The sequence below is a fragment of the Apis cerana genome, linkage group LG5, assembly GCF_029169275.1.
Source record: "Apis cerana isolate GH-2021 linkage group LG5, AcerK_1.0, whole genome shotgun sequence".
Classification (NCBI taxonomy): Eukaryota; Metazoa; Arthropoda; class Insecta; order Hymenoptera; family Apidae; genus Apis; species Apis cerana.
This window is the reverse complement of record NC_083856.1, coordinates 11,511,356-11,530,756: the sequence shown is the minus strand read 5'-3', so window position 1 is coordinate 11,530,756 and position 19,401 is coordinate 11,511,356. Positions and strand designations below refer to the sequence as shown.

Genomic DNA, 19,401 nt, shown 5'->3' with positions numbered 1-19,401 from the left:
TTAACAACGATACGAAATGATCTCGAGGAAGCGGAAATCGTTGGAAATCGGACAAAAGATTAGCGGAAAAATTGAAAACGTTCGATCGATAAGGAAGAATCATTCTCGATACTGCGATTTCTCGTTAAAATGGCACGATTTTTTTTTTTTTTTAATAAGCGTCGTATCGAGATTAAATAGCTCTGAGCACGGATATCGAATTTCTTCTAGGCAATACCTAACAACGAGACGAGAAATGATCTCTGAGGAGGCGGAAGATGTCTCAATGGTTTCTGGAATCGGATCATTCTTGTCCACAAGAGAAGGATTAAGCCGAATGAAAGTATTAGCAGAGACACAAGATTGAATCGAGAAGCGAAAGATCTCGATATTTCCTTCGCATTTACTTTCCCGTTGATTCGCGCAAGTTCGATTTAAAAATTCTTCTCACGAAACTGAATACTAATACTAATACTAATACTCTACTAATACTGTGTCCGAACGAAAAAAAAAAAAAAGAAGCTTTAAAGAAGATACTCGTGTAAACGCGGATTTTAAAGCAATGTTTTAACGACTCGTGTCTCTCTCTCGCCGCGCTTCATTAAGGAAACGGCGCCATAAAAAGCCAACGGTAACGCACAACGTGCACAGCTCTCCCTTAATTGAGTCTCGACCTCCTCCTCCCCCCCCGCGACTCTTGGTCGCCGTCCTAGGTTCGTGCTCTCGTAAATTCGAGAAAGATTGCGCTGCGCTTCCACGTTCGTTTTTTGATTCGTTTTTCCTTCCTTTCTTTTCCTTTTTTTTTTTTTTTTTTCGATCAAAATATTTGCCCCGACGTTGCGAGCGAACGTTGCGCCACGCGTGCGTCGCGGCTCGCTCGGTTTGATTAAACCGGCGCTACTTTTTCCACGCTCGTGAAAATGACGACGCTCGTTATGGGCCATCAGTCATCCACTTGGCTGCCACGCGCCGACCCCCCTCCCCTCGCAACATTTTCGCCGCTTCGAATTTAATCTCTTCTCTAGCATCGTATCCAATTTGTCCGCGAATTAAGCAGACAAGTGGACATGGATCTTGGCGAGGGAGTTGCGAGTTTACAAAGATATCAGATCGATTCGAATTTTTTTTTTTTTCCCCCTCCGATTTCGATCTTCGAGCGAGCGAGGAAATTTCTAGCTTCGGAGAGAGGAATTTTCGGATGATGATGACGATGAAATATCGGTGTTTCAACGATACCGTTGAATTTTAATTAAACCTTGACTCTTGCTTGCTCACTCCTCTCTCTCTCTCTCTCTCTCTGGGAACGCCGCGCCCCGTTAATGTCCGCCGATATCGTGAAATTGACAGAGCCGGAATTTAGAGTTGGGCCGAGGAGGGGAGGGCGAAGCTTAACGATTCGGAGAACGCGAAATTTCCTCGGCCGGTATTTCGCAGGTATCGAATCGTCAGATAGGGAGGGAAGGGGGAGGGGGGCGATCCGAAACGAAGCCATTTAGCTGCGCGAATAATGGGACTCGATAATGGCTTTTCAACGTGCGAAGACAATGCCACGATTTATCGTTTCTAGTCGCCATTCTCCCCTCCCCTATCCCCCCCCAGCGTCAACCGTCAACTTTTCTTCCCTCCCACCTGGAAGGTTCCGTTCGAGTTTCGAGAATTCGTACGTTGGACAGAGATTCGAGAGAGAAAAGAAAATGGAATAGGTCTCGTGTATAAATGTGTAAACTCGTGCCGATCCTTCCCGAGAGGATGGTTATATACGTGGAGTGAAAGCAGGTGGAGTGCAGATTCGAAAAAATTTATTGGAACAGCGCGTTCGGATCCTCGAACGGGTCTCGTTTGAATCTGTTTCCTCTTTTTGCTCCTGCCCCCCCGTTATACTCTCGATAAGCTTTCTTGTCCGGAGGTTGGATTATCTGGACGGGTCCGCTTTTGCCCCCGTAAATCACCGGATTCGTAAATTGGCCACTCACTCGACCGCAATATCGACGCTGCAAAGTCGAAGGAGGGGAGGGAGGGCCGCAAAATTGGCAAGCAGATTTCCAAACGACGACGATTCGATACGGATCGGGCATTAATTAGACGAACAAACGTCGTTTACTATACCCTCTTCGAATTAAACGTTCATGCATCTCTGCACGGACGATTCAAGGATCTCATCGTTAATCGATCCCGAAGATAAATCGGATTTCTGGACGAGAATAAATGGAATAATTCGAAGGACGTGTTGAAAGAATCAACAATTTTTAATCAATAACGTTCCAACTTTCTGTTACGGAGCTTATAATCCAGCTCAAGGTTAAAACTTATTTACTTTTCGACAGGGCTCGAACGCGATGAGAAAGGACGAGTTGAGGATCGTGAGGCATGCCATCAAGCCTAAAAGCTGTCTAGCCGCTCTTATTGCTTGTAAAACGGATATATCGAATGCCTTCTCCTCATAAAAGCTCCCCCTTCCCCCCATCGTAAAGTTACTTGAGAGGGAGTTCCGAGACTGCACTACCATCGCCACCTGTCAACCTCTTCCTTCCCTCTCTCACTCCCTTCCCCCTCTCCCTTCCCCCATCCGCGACAGTCAGACGTGTTTTACGTTTCTCGCGGGATTCGTTAACACGTTACACGGTTTATTAAATCCCCCTCCTCTCTTCGTCCCCGCCTCCATCCCATCGAGAGATTTCCACCGTGCTCGATACGTTTTTGCCTCCCCGATTTTCCCCTTTAAACCATTAAAAGAGAAGAGGAGGGCCACGCACGCCGCATCATGGCGTTCCCCCTCTCCCATTTCGTTGTGGGCGAACGCGGAAAAACCGTCGGTGAAAGCAGCGTGAAAAGTTCACGGCGCGGCTCGAAAACACGTTGAGTAAATAATTCGATCAACGTCAAAGCAATGCGAGCGTCGTTTCGCTTTGCGGCCTGCAACAGCGCCCCCTTCTCCGGTTCTCGATGATGGTAGGAGAGTGAATGGCGCGGAGCGCGGTAAAGCGTGCTGACGAAGGAAGGAAGGAGGGTGAGCGGCGTGAAGGAGTATAGAGTGTATATACATATATATATATATATATATATATATATGAGTATCGATCGATTTTTACGTACGCAGTTCCGTAAAAGCGTTCGTAATGACGTCGCGGTGGAAAAGCGGTGGCTCGGCGCAGTCAACGCTAGGTGGCCCCAGCCAGCCGTAGGCCATAAATAAAAACCGAAGGATTAAAACCGAAGCTCGTGGGAGAAGGAAGGGAGAGGAGTTGAGGATATTCGTTTTATTCCCGCGTTACACGTTAATCGTAATCCTCGAAAGAATGGTAGTAGTAGTAGTAGTAGTAGTATTTGGCGCGATCGAAAGATTTATATACGAAACCGATGAAAGATGGCCAGATACGATTTCCATTGTTGCTCGTTTGTTGTAAATGAGATCGTAAATTCGAATCGGATCGGGCGCGGTTTGAAAGGATTGAGGAGGAAGGAGTAGACGAGTAAGACGGTCGAATTTGTCGCGGTTGTCATGAGTTCCGTCACGATTCCATTGTGTATTTTTTTTCCCCTTTCTTCTTTTTTTTTCGCATTGTTTCGCATCGTCACCGATCGTAAAATAATCGCGTATCGTCTCTCTGGAAGAGGGGAGAGGGTATTCGGTTATCGTGTAGAGTCGTTCACCGAATTTATCGACCGAGTTCCGTTTGTCAAAACTGTCAGACTTTCCGCCGGTTCTTTCCCGATATTTTTTTTATCTCGTCACCAATCGTCGTCACAAATTGGTCGGGGGAAATGCTAAGGTGGAAACGATCTCCGGCCAAAGTTGGCACCGGTATATTTCCCTTTCACGATCTTTGAATTGAAGCTCGTTACACTTTGCCCGTAAACTTTTAACGACGAATTTCCAAAAGTAGTATGTAAATCGGCTACGCGACATTATCGATAACGAATAGAAATTTCTGAAAGATCTTGTTCGAAGTACCTATACGACGGAGAGAAAGAGAGAGAGAGAGAAACGAAACTCGGTCCTAGAAAATAAACTATTCGTAAATATTCATAAGACTTTTCCTTGAGAAAGAGAGAGAGAGAGAGAGAAGCGATAATTAAGGCAATTAACATGCGAGTTGGAAAAGAAACTGTGATAACATTTCTTATACACGGGTATATGCTCGATTTTGATCTCCTGTGTAGAAAGTATAATTATACAGATTTATAACGCTGGACACGCGCTTTATATCGGAAATTATGCGAAGAGTTCATAATAAAGATATTTATTTATAAATATTGTAAATAATTCGAGACGCGTTCTCGAGTTTTCTTCACGTTTTTCATTTCACGAGAAAACTTTTTCCTCTTTCTTCGTGTATAACGATCAACGTCGAACGTTCGAAATTGTTTAAAATAAGAGAGAATCGATTAGGAAAAGCAGTTTCTCACAATTCTTTTCCCATCTCAAAATTCAATAATTTCCCAACAAGCAACAAGAGGGCCATTTGTCGTCGATCGTCGTATCTCTACTTTTCAGAAAATTTTTCAGAATCATTTTCGTCCTCGTTTGTAACCATTTATTTTTCCCCCTTCCCTCCATTCCTGTATCGCGGTGATCTCGTTTGTCATTTTTTTTTCTTTTTTTTTTTTTATCGCAAATTACAAACGCAGCCGCTTCGTTCACGCGTCATCGCCTCTAACGATATCGGCACCGGGTGATTTACGGACTATGGACGTGAACACGGGCATTTACATTTACGCTCTATCGGTAACCGTGACAATCGAATATTACGCGTATTAAATTGCTAATAATCGTGTGCGAGCAACGTCACGACAGGTCGCGCCCAATAATAATCAAGCGTCGATCATTCTGACAATATTTTTTTAATCAGATGTATCCTCGCTCCGATATATTTTAATTTCGCGTCGTTCTCAAAGGGCAGTCGAATTTTCCACGCGTACGAGTTCGCCGCGAAATCGAACTCGCAAGATAAAGCGACCAAGTCGGTAAGTTTTTTTTCTTTTTTTTCCCTTCGCAATTTTAACGACTTTTCTCGAGAGTTTTACGCGCTGACTAGTTTGGAAAAAAACAATGGATTTCGTTGATTATATATACATATATATATATATACATATATGTCGATCGAGTGAATTTTCATCGGATAGTTACCCGCGCGTACAAGCGGTAAATTAATAAACAATTTGTTGATTTTATCGCGTAAACTATACTCACTGTGTGTGAGCATCATCCGCGATGTTATTTAATCTATTATTGGAAAAAAGATTACGCACGAATTCATTATTCCACTACGATCCGAAACGAGTACAACTCGAACAAAAATTAAAAGCAATCGATCGAACGACGCTATTCGCAAGGAAACAACGTACGATAATACCTCTCGTGTGCGATTGGTACGCAAATTGGATGTTTCGAATATTACGATACAATTTCGCCAATTTTCACGCGTATCGTATATATATATCAAATATATATATTCGTTATATATATATTCGTTGATGCACGCATGGAATTCAAGTTCAAATTTTCATTCGTCCTATATTAATTATCGAATATTCATCCGATGGTCACCTCGATGGAACCGGGTCCACTCCCGTCGAGTGGATTCCAGAGTTCGTTCAACGCGTTAATCCATTACGCGAGAATCGAACGTAGCCTCGGCGAAAGAGGCGGCAAGAAGAGGAAAGAGCAACGAGAAGAAGGAGAGAGGGGAGGGAAGGAGGAGAGATGTAAGCGGTAGAGGAACGTCGAAGAAATTTGTCGTGGCTGACAACCACCACCCACCCGCCAGTTCGGCTGTCGTAATATATTTGGGGAGACGCGCGTCAGCCATATATACCCGTGTGAGTTTGGAAAGCGTAGTCAGTCGGTATACTCTCTCCTCCTTACCAACCGAGTAGAGGAGAGCGCGCCCCGTTTCCTCATTCATCACCGCTCCTCCTCTCCTTCGATGCATGTTAGCGGCGATGTAACCGGTTGTGCGCGCGCAGCCATCGCATTCGCATGCATATGTATGGAAATGGGCGACGCGGTCGAGGCAGCATTTACGGTTGCTCTCGACGTTTAGTAACGCACGTTGACCAGTTACCCACGCGACAGATTCCAAGATTGTTCCGTGATTAAGAGATATCCCTCCAAGATGAATCCATTGTTCTTGTCTCGCGGATCGATCGATCACGTCCGACTGCACCGGACGAGGACCGGACGACGGATGCAATTCAGAGACGGCGAAGCGTCGTGAATGCAGCAGCAGCTGCGTTCTCGGGACGAGAAGGAGGAGGAGGAGGAGGAGGAGGAGAATTCTGTTTCGTTAGAGTTGGATTAATTTTTAAGAGGAGTTTAAGCTCCTGCTAGCAAATTCACGATGAGAAAGAATTCGAGGTGATGAGATACTATCACGCACGGCCTCGAGTTCAATATTTACCGGGAATGCTTTGAGTCTCCCTTCCCTCCTCCCCTTTGAAATTCAGACTAGCGAGCGAAGAAACAGCCCTCCTTCTTTCCCCCCTTCTCTTTTTAACCAGAGAATTCCTTTCGCAATCCTACTTTCTAGCAATAGCTTTATGCCGAACATCTACGAGCTATTTCTCATGTATAGTAGGCGTTCAAGATAGGTATATACCATGGTTTTAGATTGAAGCAATAAATATCTCGCGCGATATCCATCTTCTCATGTTTTTGTCGATCGATTTTACGACCTATTGGTTGTACCTATATATATATATATATCCTGGAGGATGTCGTGCAAAGTTATTTGTCGTCGCTAACCGTACCGTCCAATTTACCAGTATCGATAGGTGTGAAGGATAAGCGTGGATACAGACGAGTGAAACTCTCGGTTGCTCCATTGGAAAAGTTACTCCTTCGGTCAAAAGTATCCATTTAGTAAATGGGGTACCACCATGGGATATCGCTACTTTGCTCAAGTTAAATTCGCGTCCTCGAAAAGCGACACGCGAATTTCATCGCGGAACAGAAGAACTAACGACCGGATGGTTTTTTCGTCTTGGTTTTCATCAAGAGAGAAATGTCATCTTTTCCCATTTCTATCTTTGCCTCGTTTCTCTTCTCTTCTCTCTACTCTCCTCTCTCTTCTCTCTACTTTTCATCTCGTTAAGCAACTCCGAGCGCGAACTTTATTAAATATTAAAAGGGAATCTACAATGCTTCCTCTTTCCTTCACGCTCTCTTCCTTGTTTCCCGACTTCTTGAAACTCGTCCTCGAAATCGCTCGTCACCTCGTCGTATCCAGAACTCGTATCATCTCGAGACTCTGCTACATTCCGGAAAAGTTAGTCTTCTCGTGATTCTTCTCACTTCAATTCGGACGCTTTGGAATCATCATCGAAAAAAACATGTTCTTAATTAATATAAGATTTTTATTCCCTCACTCGAGGTTGACGAAAGCGAGAATCGTTTAAATCCAATGCAATCTATTATCAAATTGTTCAACGAACGAGTCGAACGAGTTTTTTCATTCGATCCTGATTAAACTTATAATTAAATATAAATCAAACGAGCGAAAAATTTATTTCATTTTTTAAAATCATCCGGAATGCGTTGTCTTTTCGCGAATATTCCTCCCACCCTTATTTTTATCTCCACTGCATCGAGCGAAACGTGCAAGGGGTTATAGAAACCTCTAAAAATTTTTCCACTGTCGGGAATTGGATGGAGTGGGGGAGTGCGGGACGTTTGCGGTACAAGTCGGGGTTCGGCCACGACTCTGCCCGATCGTTCTCTGTTCGCCATTGTCGTGCGTGCCGCGCGCTTCGTCCCGTTAAACGACGGCCCGACCCGACCCGACCCGACTCGACCCGACTCGACCCGAACCTCTTCGCTCCGTGCCGCTATTTACGCGCGCGATTTTGCCCGAATTTGCACATCTTTTTTTTTTTTTTTTTTTTTTACAATAGCGATCCCCGCCGACCCGTAATTCCGCGATTCAACGAAACGCGGAATTAGAGAAGCCCCGATTCATCCAACGGATTCGTTGTCCAACGTTTTGTCCATTTCGGAATGATCGTGGCCGTAATCCGTATTATTTCGGGGCGATTATTTAACCGGCCGGACTTTTTCGCGCTGGCAGAAGCTGACGACCCGAACGGGCGCGTTCAACATTTTCTCTCTCCTCCCTCCCCCTCAATGCAACGCTCGATTAAATGAGGTTTCCGCCCGATCCCGGTGTAATTCAATTTATTCGCGTCAATCTAGGACGGATAATAAGTTTAACGGATAAACACCGTGCAAAATGGCATTTCATTCGGGAATGGATTTATAATTGATACCGCATCGATTTTCGTCCCGACCCGACCCGACGTTATTTTGAATCCGAGTCGGGGAGAGGGGGGGGGGGGCAGAGACCGAAACGAACATCCAATTAATCCAGCTAAGATTTTCGTTTTATTAATGATATTTCGTGTAATAAAACACTTTCCTCCCCCTCCCTTTTGGAAAATTTTCCCTGTAATCCCTGTCCCCGTTTCACTCGTCCCATTCGATAATTTGGGTAGCCACGAATATATATATGTACACATCCGATTTTTAAATGGAAGTTGGAGGTTGGATTTCACGAATAATTCTCCGTTTCGTGGTGTACCCTTTTTCTTCTCTTCGTTACCTAATAAAAAATAACCAGAATAAAGCAAAATCACTTAGCGTGTCCAGTTGCAGCGCATCTAAAAAACCTGCCCCTTTTCTTCTCTCCCTCTCTCCTCTTCTCTTTCCTTTTTCCCGCCTCTCCTCTTTTTTTTTTAACGAGTTCGCCGATCCCTCTTTTGAAATTCGTTATCGGAATGTTTCCTCGAGGCTCGGCAAGCTTTCAAGCCTCGAATATATTATTGCTTGTCCGTTTATTGATTTCTTGTCGGCCGGTATTTGTTCGACGCCGCGGCGTTGTCAACAAGGAATGAAAAACCGTGAAAGGAGAAAGAGAAATCGGGGCGAGGCCGTTGATAAACGTGATTGATGAGCGACGGTAGCGATCGGCTCGAATTTCGGTGCAATATTTTCGCGCGGAGGAACACGACGGCGTAACCCTACCCCCCTCCGCCCCCCATACATCGGATTATCCAACCCGGTTTCATCGAATCCACCACCGCCGCCCCTCTCTCCTTCGATCCTCTTTAATTAACGATTTTTCCACCGCCGTGTTCCCCCTGTTCTTGCCACGTTAGTTTATCGGTTAAATTGGTAGCGCGCTCCGATCAGTCGCGTCGAATTTTTCACTCCTAGCCGCGGAAGAAGCTCGATGTTTTGCCTTCCCCTCCCTGTCTCCTACGGACAGCCCTCTCGGTCGTTCTCGTTTTAATGGAGAACGACGAGTCCTCCAGTTTTAAATTTTTAATGGTTTTTAAGGGCGGGATGTTCGAAACTTCGTTTCAGTGAAAAAGGAAAAGTGTGCTCGTCACGCGTATTGAAAAATTCTTTTTTTAAGCCTCGACATGTTTTCGAGAATAAAGTAAAAGGGAAGAAAATGGTGGGAATTGGATCGAATCTTTTTCTTTTTTTTTTCTTTCTTCATTCGAAACGGGATGGGAAATAAATTTTTTAAAGGAATACGGAATTAATAGAAGAGAGAGGGAGAAAGAAGAAAGTACATACTTTTCCTCTCGTAAATGGATCCGGAACAAGGAGAGGGAAATTTGAAGTGATGTTTGCGATCTCCATTCTCGAGACTTCAGAAAATGTTGTTATTTTCATTGTTGGGAAATTTCTATGGGAAGCCGAGTTAATGGGGGGAAAAATGTAGCGAGGAGAAAAGGGAATTTCTGTATCCATCGCAACAACGCGTTCACCTTCACAAGCTTAAAAAAAAAAATCTGTTTATCGTTGGATTAGAGATTAGAAGGGAATCGGATAGTTTCGATCGATCGGACCAGATTCCAATCTTTTCTTTTCTTTCTTTTCCTTCTTTTTTTTTTTCCTCGGCCAATCACATTTATCCGGAGTGTATTCGTCCAGAACGAATTTTTCCTTTTTTTTTTCCTTCCCCTTCTCTTTAATAATCGAAATGGTCGCCATCCGGAAATTAATGTATCGTCGGAGGGGAGTAAAAGCACGCGTGCATCTTTTGTAACGGGGGTGTAATGTAAATATCGTCTATTGCGATAATTGTCGCATTTCCGGTAGATTGCGTTTCTCTCGATTGTTTTTGTATTTAATTCGGTTGCAACAAGCAGGTAGAGGGCGGAGAACGAAAGGCTTTGTGAACGTTTTAAATTTTATATTCTCTCCGTCCCTCGTGTTTTCCTTTTTTTTTCTACTTATTATTTTTCCCGATAAATTTATCTCCAGTGATAAATGAATCGAGAATATCGCCCGTCGTAATAAAGGAAAATTTCGTTCGAACGTGTAACGAAGGAGAAAAATGAACGACGCCGAACCGAAGGAAGGAAAGGTGAGAAAAGGCTGAGAAATAAGAAATATCCGAGAGAATCGAGCAATTAGTGTGAAGCGTCGCAAAGCGTTTTTCTCAAAGATATCGCGCAAAGTCGAGTCGAGAAGCCGGGAACCTTTTTTCAAATTGCAAGGAATTTGAATTAAGGAGAGGGATCACTTGTGATCGTATCCCCGTGACGAAAGAAGCTGCTGAAAAAAAAAAAAAAAAGAAAACAAGAAACAGAGGAATCGCCGTTTTCTCGACGATAAAATTCGAGGTTCGAGCTTTGCGGCAATAGCGAAGCCAGTTTGCGGAAGATTAAAATTTAGAGTGGAATCAGGCTCCCGTTGCCGGGACTGTAAATCGTCCCCGCGTGATGGACGGTATATTTAAGCCGAGTTTAATTCGAAACGATGATGCATCGGCCTGCTGCGTCGAATAATTATTAGCGATGACGATGATAACAACGCTGGACGCTGCGTATCCCTCGTAAATTTCGCTCACTCGCTCGAGAGTGAGAGAGAAAGAGAGAGAAACGGGCGAAACATTCGACGCCGACTGAACGAACGAACGAACGAACGCTCGTCGCCCGATCGATGCCCGTTTCTCGAAATTCAACGTATTAAGAATTAACGAGTGGAACGATTCAAGTTCAACCGCGCGTTTCATATCCCCCTTTCCCCTTCTGTTCCATTCCCCCAATTTTCAAACATCGAGTTTAACATCGTGAGCCCGTAAAAATTAATCGGTTTAATCGGTCGATCACAGTTGGAAAATAATACGACTTTTTTCGATCGACTCCTTGAATTTTCCCGAGAATTGTACAGATCGCGTACAAAAGGAAACGTTCGAACTTTTTTTCTTTCATGCATCTCTCTCGAAAGTAGAAATTCGAATGGAAATTTTTCTACGAATAAAAAATATATATATATATATATATGTACTCGAAATCTACTTCAATCTCCTTCGATTTTGACGTGCAGCCGTTCCACGGTATATACACGGTCGAGTTTACGAAATTTCTTGGACGGTTTATTACCGCTTGGAAGAGGGGGAACTCTAACGAACGAGGATAAAGGGGCGCGTTTCATTCTCGATTCCGCGTATACACACACCGCGACACGCTGAAGGATGATCAGGAGCGGGGAGAATAATATCCATCCGACCGACGTCCCTTTTGTGCTCGATCGACGCAATAGCCGTGGCGGACCGAAAGTTGGCCACCGTCAAGGACGAGTCCGCGTGGCCAATCAAAGTTGGTCGTTAACCACACTCGGGCGAACTCGCGTTTCATAACAGGAATAACGAACGCTTTCCCCGCTTCTCGCGATAATGTCAACTCTCCCCACTCTTCGAATTCTCCTCTCTCCCTCTTTCTCCTCCAAATCGGTAGACGTTTGATTTCGCTCGCTGAATTTCCCAGTCACGGCGGGAATGTTTTTTCTACCCTCTCAAAATATTTGTGCTTTCTCCCCCTTTCGAATTTTTTTCTCCTTCCCCCTCTCCCCACTGTTACTTTTACGTTTCACGTGTATCGAGTAACTAAGAGAGATTTGTAAGCAAGTTATATATATCGAGGGACAGGACGCGTGATAAATTAATAAGTCACGACGATAAATTACGAAGCGAGATTAACCTTTTGCGCTCGGGCAATTCGAACGGACGCGATATTTATTTAGTTTTATTTCTTTTAAAATATATTTTAAAATATATCGCTTAGTACAAAATAGATCTTTCCAAGGCTCTTTACGTGTAACCTTGTGAAGGTGGAATAATATACCGTCGAACGGTTAGATGTGTTTTTATCTCGAATTACAGCGCGGATCGAATTACTCTTTCGGTGTTGGTCCGAGTTTGACGGTCACTGGGAACAGAAATATTATTTTCAGAGTTTCTTAGTTTCGTAAGTATGGAATATGTGGTAATGAAATTGGTGGGAGCGAAGGTGAGTTTTTCGTTACTGAATAACGAAATTATTTCTATTCGTTAAGAAATAGAGGAAAGGAAAAATGCGTTGAAAATAGACATGTAGTATAAGAATAATAAACGTTAGAGCACGTTATTATTAAAATATCTCACGAGACAACGATACAAACTTTGATATTCGATAAATTTTCTTACAAATTTTTTAAACATACACAAAATATAAGAATAAAAAACGTTTTGTACGTTCATTCGCGCGTGAAATCATTTGAAATTAGCTAAGAAATTCGGGAAAGAGTGGAAAGGGTCAATATTATATCGTTATAATTTCGAATTTCGCGCGCTTTTTCAAAGTTCGTTGTTCGGTCAAAGAATGAAACGAAACGTGGCCGGGAAATTCAAGTTTCTTTCTTTCTCTGTCTCTCTCTCTCTATTTACCCGGGTGTCTCTGAATTATTTTAAGCGAAGGCTCGGAGAGAGGAAAGTAGCAGCGAGCGAAACGAAATATATAATTATATTTCGCAACACGAAGGAATATCCTTGCCGAGCACGCATTCACCGAATCCGTTTCCTTCCGTTTCGATTTGTCACGCAGTTGTGCTGCCAGATATTAATTAGATGCAACGTGTCTCTTTGCCCGGGTTCCCTCTATCAATCTCGGATGGGTCGGAGAGGCGTTGTTGACCCGAGTTCATAATTTTCGAGACGAAGGGGGGAGAGAGGGAAAGAAAGAGAGAGAGAGAGAGAGGAAGAGAGACGCGTTCCAAAACTTTGTCTATTTTGCCCGAGTAGAAACGACATAATTGGCGAGTAGAGTTGCATCTCTCAACGTGTTTACCACGAGAGAATTATTATTAGTTTGCCAGGTTTCGCGCGGACCAGGTTGTTTGGCCCCGAACTCCCGAGTCTACGAATCGGGTCTCCGCCTCGTTTTCTAGATTGTCAACTTTCCAATTTCTATTATCCTCCCCGTGGACGAAACTTTTATCACGTTTTTCCCCGAGAACGATCAACCGTGTGTATAATAAAATAACGGAAGGGGAAGGGGGAGGAAGATTCGAAGAAGTTGGAAAAAGTAATGGAGGAAGAAATGTTCGATAAATAACCAAGTAAAACCAAAGCTGAACATTTATATCGCGCTTTGTGGTGATTTGTGGCACTGGGGTGGCGATCTACTGGGGGGGGACGATATCGCCCCTCCCCCTTTCCGATCGATTTCCCTTTTTACGAACGACCCCGTCCGAATTTTCGAACGAATGAATTTTACTCGACAAATTTCTCCAAGAAAGGATACTCTCTTTTTTCTCGCCAATCAGAGAGAAGAAGAGAGAAACGTAGTTGACGCGCAGTTCACAGCCCGTGCGCGTGGAGGCGCGGGACGAAATCGGAGAGATTCGATCGCACGGGCGCAAATATGCGCGATACACGGTTGTCCAGTAATGGAAGGGAGGGAATAGCTTTCCGGCAAATGAACACGCGCTATGCCTCGGATTCCACAGTCGTAGGGACATAGGTGGCTCGCGCCTGCGAGCAGATCGTTAACCACGTGACACGAGCTACCGATCCACGCCTCCCCTCCAATTAACCGTTTTTCTCTTAATCGAATCCGCGAATCCCGTGATTCGATACGTTCCTTCCTGTGATTCCTCCAATGCGCCTCCTCGCTTTAAACCAACTGGATTAAACCTCGTTTCGACGCGATCCACAAAGCGCGGCGGTATTCGAGAGAGGTACGATGCTTAAAAAATTATTTATGGGAAAAAATTATTTTTTTCTTTCTCAGAGAACAACAGAGAACCTTTGTTATAATTTATTGTTTTTTAAAAAAATGTATAGATAACATGAAAATTTTGTATTGTATTTAATTAGTAGAGTAGAAAAGAAAATACGTAATAATCGATGTATCGAAATATATAAAAATAATATAGGGGAAAAAAGATTGAGAGATCGAAAGGAATAAAGGAAAAAAATTGGCAATTAAAGTTAGGAATATTATTATCGCTTATTTCTCCGAAATAATAAATAATAAATGAGCAGATGATATAAACGCATTATTATAATATAAGATAGATTAAAATTAATCCATAAATGTCAGTGGCGGAATTAAATAATCCGCTGATGTGCGGCCGTAAACAAAATTAATTTTAGCATAGTGAATCGCGAATAAAATATGGTAATAAAAGAAAAAGCAGAAAGTTTCTACTTTTCGTATATCCAATTCTTATCGCGTGGAACATATAAAGAATCATTGAAAGATCATTAAATTTAAAATTAATTTACAAACTTATCGATAATTTATAGAATATTTCTCAACTATTGACCGATCAGTTAGATTAATTCTCTGCCTATGTATACGGATTTATTTTGTTTAATCCGTAAACGTTTAAAAAAGAAAGGATTTAAAATTTTAACGTATAATTATTTTTTTATAAATTTGAAAATGAATTTTGTATATTAATTTGTTCGATGCGTGTACAGCAGTTGCAAGTTCTCGAAACGCGATCAGATTCGAGACTTGCTTCTTACTTCTCTTCTTTCGCGCGTCGCTCGATGCGGCGATCGATTGGACAAGGATTTTCCGATCAGTGGACGAAGCGAGATGGAAATGCGCGGGACTGATGCGTCTGACATATCACGTATCGTTACCACTGACAGCTCGAGGTTGACGTTGACAGATACGTAATTGTATCGTTAGCCACCGGTAAACTGTACAGTAAACAGTTATACAGTCCACTTTGTAACAATAACGCCCATTTCCTCCTCGCTCGATTTTACGTCAAGTAGCATCTCCCTCCGTTCTTCCCCTCCCCCCCCCCTTTCTCCTCTTTACGGGTGGATTATGTAAAAATATGGAAACGATTTACGCGACGTATTTCTTTTTGGTCCCGGCGCCAACCACATATCACATATGCATGCGCGAATTCTTATTCGTATTTAAGACGAATAAGAACGGGTTTTATTTTTCTAGTAATTTTATTACCGTGTTTACCCTAGACGGATCTCGAAGAGATATTATTCCGGGCGGCGAATAGCGTATCGAGTAACTCGAGGAAAAAGGGATTTTTGTTTAAAGATTTATTATATCGCGTTCACGAAATAAAATTGGAAGCGTTCAAAACTTCTCGTCCGTTTCCTTGACTTGTACCGTTATTACGGGATTATTCGGATTGCGAGCGAGTCATTCGAATTGATTCTTCGCCGCGAGGAAGAACCCACGGGGGAATATTCCTGCTCGAATATCGGTGTGTATCGATATTCCGTCGCGGCAAAAGGTTTATTAGCGTTCGCGATTTTAACTCGATCTCTCGTGACCTTTGATCGAACGAGATAATCTCGTTACTCGGGACAAACCGAGTACACTTTTTATCAACCGTTATAATTCAAGAAATAATTTCGTTTCGCGCGATGTGTAATAATCGTTCTTCGGGATAAAACGATTTTCCTCTTCGATTTCGATGAAAGCAAAAGACTCGTCGTCGTCATCGTCGTCGTCGTTATGAAAAATCGGTGTTGATGCGATGTATGTAACGAAATTGCGAAATTGCCAAAACGAGGAATCGTGAACGAATGAATCGCGTTGTCGCGTTACACGTTCATCGGACTCTAGCGCCAAGTATCCGCCGTACATACGTGCGCATGCGCATATTCGTACACGTACACGCGTGGGAAACAAGGGTAATGGCGGATGCATCGAGTGGCCGATCGGACACGCAGTCGTAAATAAACGGATAACGATAGCTCGTATCTGGCTTATGTTATACAGGTGAACGTTGGCAGGACAGATTAGCCGGCACGTAATTTCGTCGTAAAGGCTCTCTATATCTGGTGTCCCCGTGGCCGGTGGAAATCCATCGAAATCGAATTAACCAGGAATCGTACGATCCTTGGCCGCGAATAATATTTGCAAGAGTCAACGGTCCCCCCGTCCATCGTTCCACGTATCGTATCTTTATCTTCGCTCGCTATTGGAAATCCCGATCCATCGGATTTCAATCCTCGCAGGATCGAACTTGACGATTCGTTCTTTTTACTAGCAATTAACATTTGGGAAAGGAAGGAATATTTCAAAGAGGAGCAATAACGGAGCGAGTGCGGCACGTTTCCACCAGAGAAATCAATGCGTTAGCCGGCGAGTCACCTATTTCACCAATCCCCTTTTAAGCCGAGGACATTTAACTTTCTTTTCTCGGTTTCTAGAGCAGAGGTCTACGAGTATCAATTTCTTCTAAATTCCGCTCGCGTACATCACAAATCCCCTCTCCCCCCTCTCTCTCCCTCTTCTCTTCTCCTACTCTTCTTTGTCTCGATCGCAATTCAGGGAGACCGGGGCTTTCTCAAATTTATCGAAATAATTGAATAATCGAGAACGAGGGCGAAGGCGCGCCAGGAATTCCTATCGATCTCGTTAATTTTATATCGTAAGATGGTACGAGGGGGGAGGAGAAGAGATAGAAAAGAGAGAGAGAGAGAGAGATACGATGTGTATACACTTACAATGCACTTTCAGCTTCCATCGTTCCTCGATACCCGTGTCCTGCAGCTTCGGATTGGTCGCTCTGCACACCAGAAATTTCCCCTCGTCTTCGATCGACGGTGTCCATTGCAACACGCTCACGCTTGTTCCGTCTTCCTGAAACTATAATCGGGATTCCAATGTACACGAATTATATTACTAGACATAACTCGTCCAACATTCCGTAAAAGTAATAAATCGACAGGGATGCTGGAACGCAATGCACGGAGTGAAATTCATTTACTAACATCGAATTTGTTGCCGGGGATTAGCCGGAATTTCAAATTTCCATCTAATAATAATAATAATAACAATAATCCACTCTGGATTATTTCGAAAATTAAATCTCCCTCGAGAATTGTTTTTCCACTTCTCCACCTTCCCTTTTCCGTCGCCCGTCATGGATTTTCATAGTTTCGTTCGGAAACGAAGAGAGAGAGAGAGAGAGAGACGGGATTGAAAAAGGCCGCAAACCTCGAATTCAAATGTTACGCGGCAGGATATCGAGTTGAAAAAAATTCGAAAAATTTCGAATTTTCTCGAAGGGACGAGTGGGACGATATCGCAAAATTATTGATCGCATCTTGGAATTTTCATTCGCCTTGAACGGATCAGACACGGTGTGGTGCGCTATTTTTTTATCTCACCAATTTTTCGCATCATTATTTTCCCGTCGTCTTTAATTAACAACAAGCTCGATCGTTCTCACGCGACGGATCTTTCTTCCTTCGAGATATCGTTCCGCTCCAATTTCCAAGCGAACACTCTCCGAGAGGCACGACGTCATTAATAAATGATAGGAAAGTTAACGATTCGCGTGCTGCTTCGAAGCGAAGTTGGCCGACTACCGGCCCGGCTGCTACGATCACCACGCTCCCAGTTTGTCCGTTACACTTCGCCTCTTAGCGATAGGTTGCGAAGCGCGACGATTCCCCCCACTCTTCTCGGATTGAACGAACGAATACCAGTGTCTAAGCGCGCTCGCCTTCCTTCTTTCTAATTCTTTCGTAAACGGTCCAAGGAAACGCTTCTTTCAAAATCAATCGTCGCTTTCCCATTTATGGATTCTACACATCAAAAGAATAAGAAAAAGTATGTATATGTACACGATAAGGTTTGATTAAGGAATTACAGGCATTTTAAATTTGTATCAGACAGAGTGAGACGGTGAAAGAGCGAAAAAGTAAATATACCGTTATTTTTTTTTATATACAATTGATTATTTCAAATGAATTTATATTAAACGTAATATAATATATCATGTAACTCCTTATTTAACAAAAATTTAGTAGGTTTTTTGGTAAATTTCCAGAATATCAATTACATATACACCATTTTATATAAATCCGTAGATAAATTATTTTATGGTTGTATTGTACTGCCTACTCGAATATAAGATAATGTACATAAATATGTAATGTAACGTAACTATGCAATATTTTTACGTTTAAGAAAAAAATTTTAATTATGCAAATTAAAATCTATGCAATTAGTTATTTAACAGAAACTTATTCGAGGTAAGTTTTTAAGAGTATATTATACATTACACTGAAATTCGTTTTAGAGCGTTCTCAACTTAAAATCCTTAATAACTCGTTAATCAAGCCTTTCGACGTCTAGACGATCCACTCTCCAAAAGTGTCCCAAGTTTTTCCATATATACGATCCTGCCACATACATTTTCAATTTTAAGAGAATCAGGACTTTTAATATTTTCCGTCGCTTTTTAGTCTTATGCATCGGCGTATAACATCGGTTCAACTCTGTAAATAGCTTCCGATTCGAATAGCTGTGGCTTAGTTCCAACTCTTTGATACGGGGGGGCGAGGGAAGCGGAGGTATGTCATCGCCGGCCATAATCGCCGGGAATTCCGCTCGTTAACCGCGCCGTGCCCGATCCGCAGCCGTGTTTTCAAACCACTCTTCCCGCCCGCGATACGAGGCTTCGAGTCGCGAATTCGAACGGAACACAGCCTGCCTGCACACAAAGATTATCATTTCGTTTTCGTCGATGCAGCACCACTCGGTTTCGCTTCCGTCTGCCAAAACTCGTCCCCACGCTTTTATATATATATATATGTATATATATATGTATATATATATATATATCGCAGGATCGTTAAAACCTAGCCATTTTCCGCGATCCAGGGATATCGTAACTCTTCACTTCGTACTCGTCAAAATTACAAAGCGAGCGTGAATTCTCCTGAAAACAGGTGTAATTTCGTTCGAGAAGGAAGGAGAATGGTAAAAATGTTCTTTCCCTTACAATATCACAGGATATTATCTTATCTCAAGTTTTAGATTTTTTTTCTTTCGAATCGAAAAATAAACGTTTCACCTCTCAATATACTGATACACTGTGACAAATATCGCTTTGAAAAATATCGAAATAACGATGTTTACGAAATAACGAGTTTAATATTCCCCGTGAATAAAATACAAGAATTTTAAGCGTTAATTCGTGGGTGAAATTCACGAACGGGGGGAACAATCGTCGTTCAATGAGTCGTTGGTTGGTTTTTCGATCAAGGACTCGATCGGATCGAAACATTCGTTTCCCGGATTATATTTGTTCGTACATCATTATAGATGTGGACTCGTGGTTACGGATGGCTTTGCCATCAA

At 42.8% G+C, this 19,401-nt stretch overlaps 1 protein-coding gene across 14 annotated transcripts in view; it reads right to left on the bottom strand.

Moving 5' to 3' along the window:
* LOC107997565 (nephrin-like) overlaps positions 1-19,401 on the bottom strand; it is a 98,389-nt gene that overhangs the window by 13,799 nt on the left and 65,189 nt on the right. For all 14 annotated transcript variants that reach the window (XM_062075282.1, XM_062075279.1, XM_062075280.1 and 11 more), the window contains one exon: positions 16,755-16,896. In XM_062075282.1, coding sequence (XP_061931266.1) covers positions 16,755-16,896 — 142 coding nt within the window. The remainder of the gene's footprint in view (positions 1-16,754; positions 16,897-19,401) is intronic.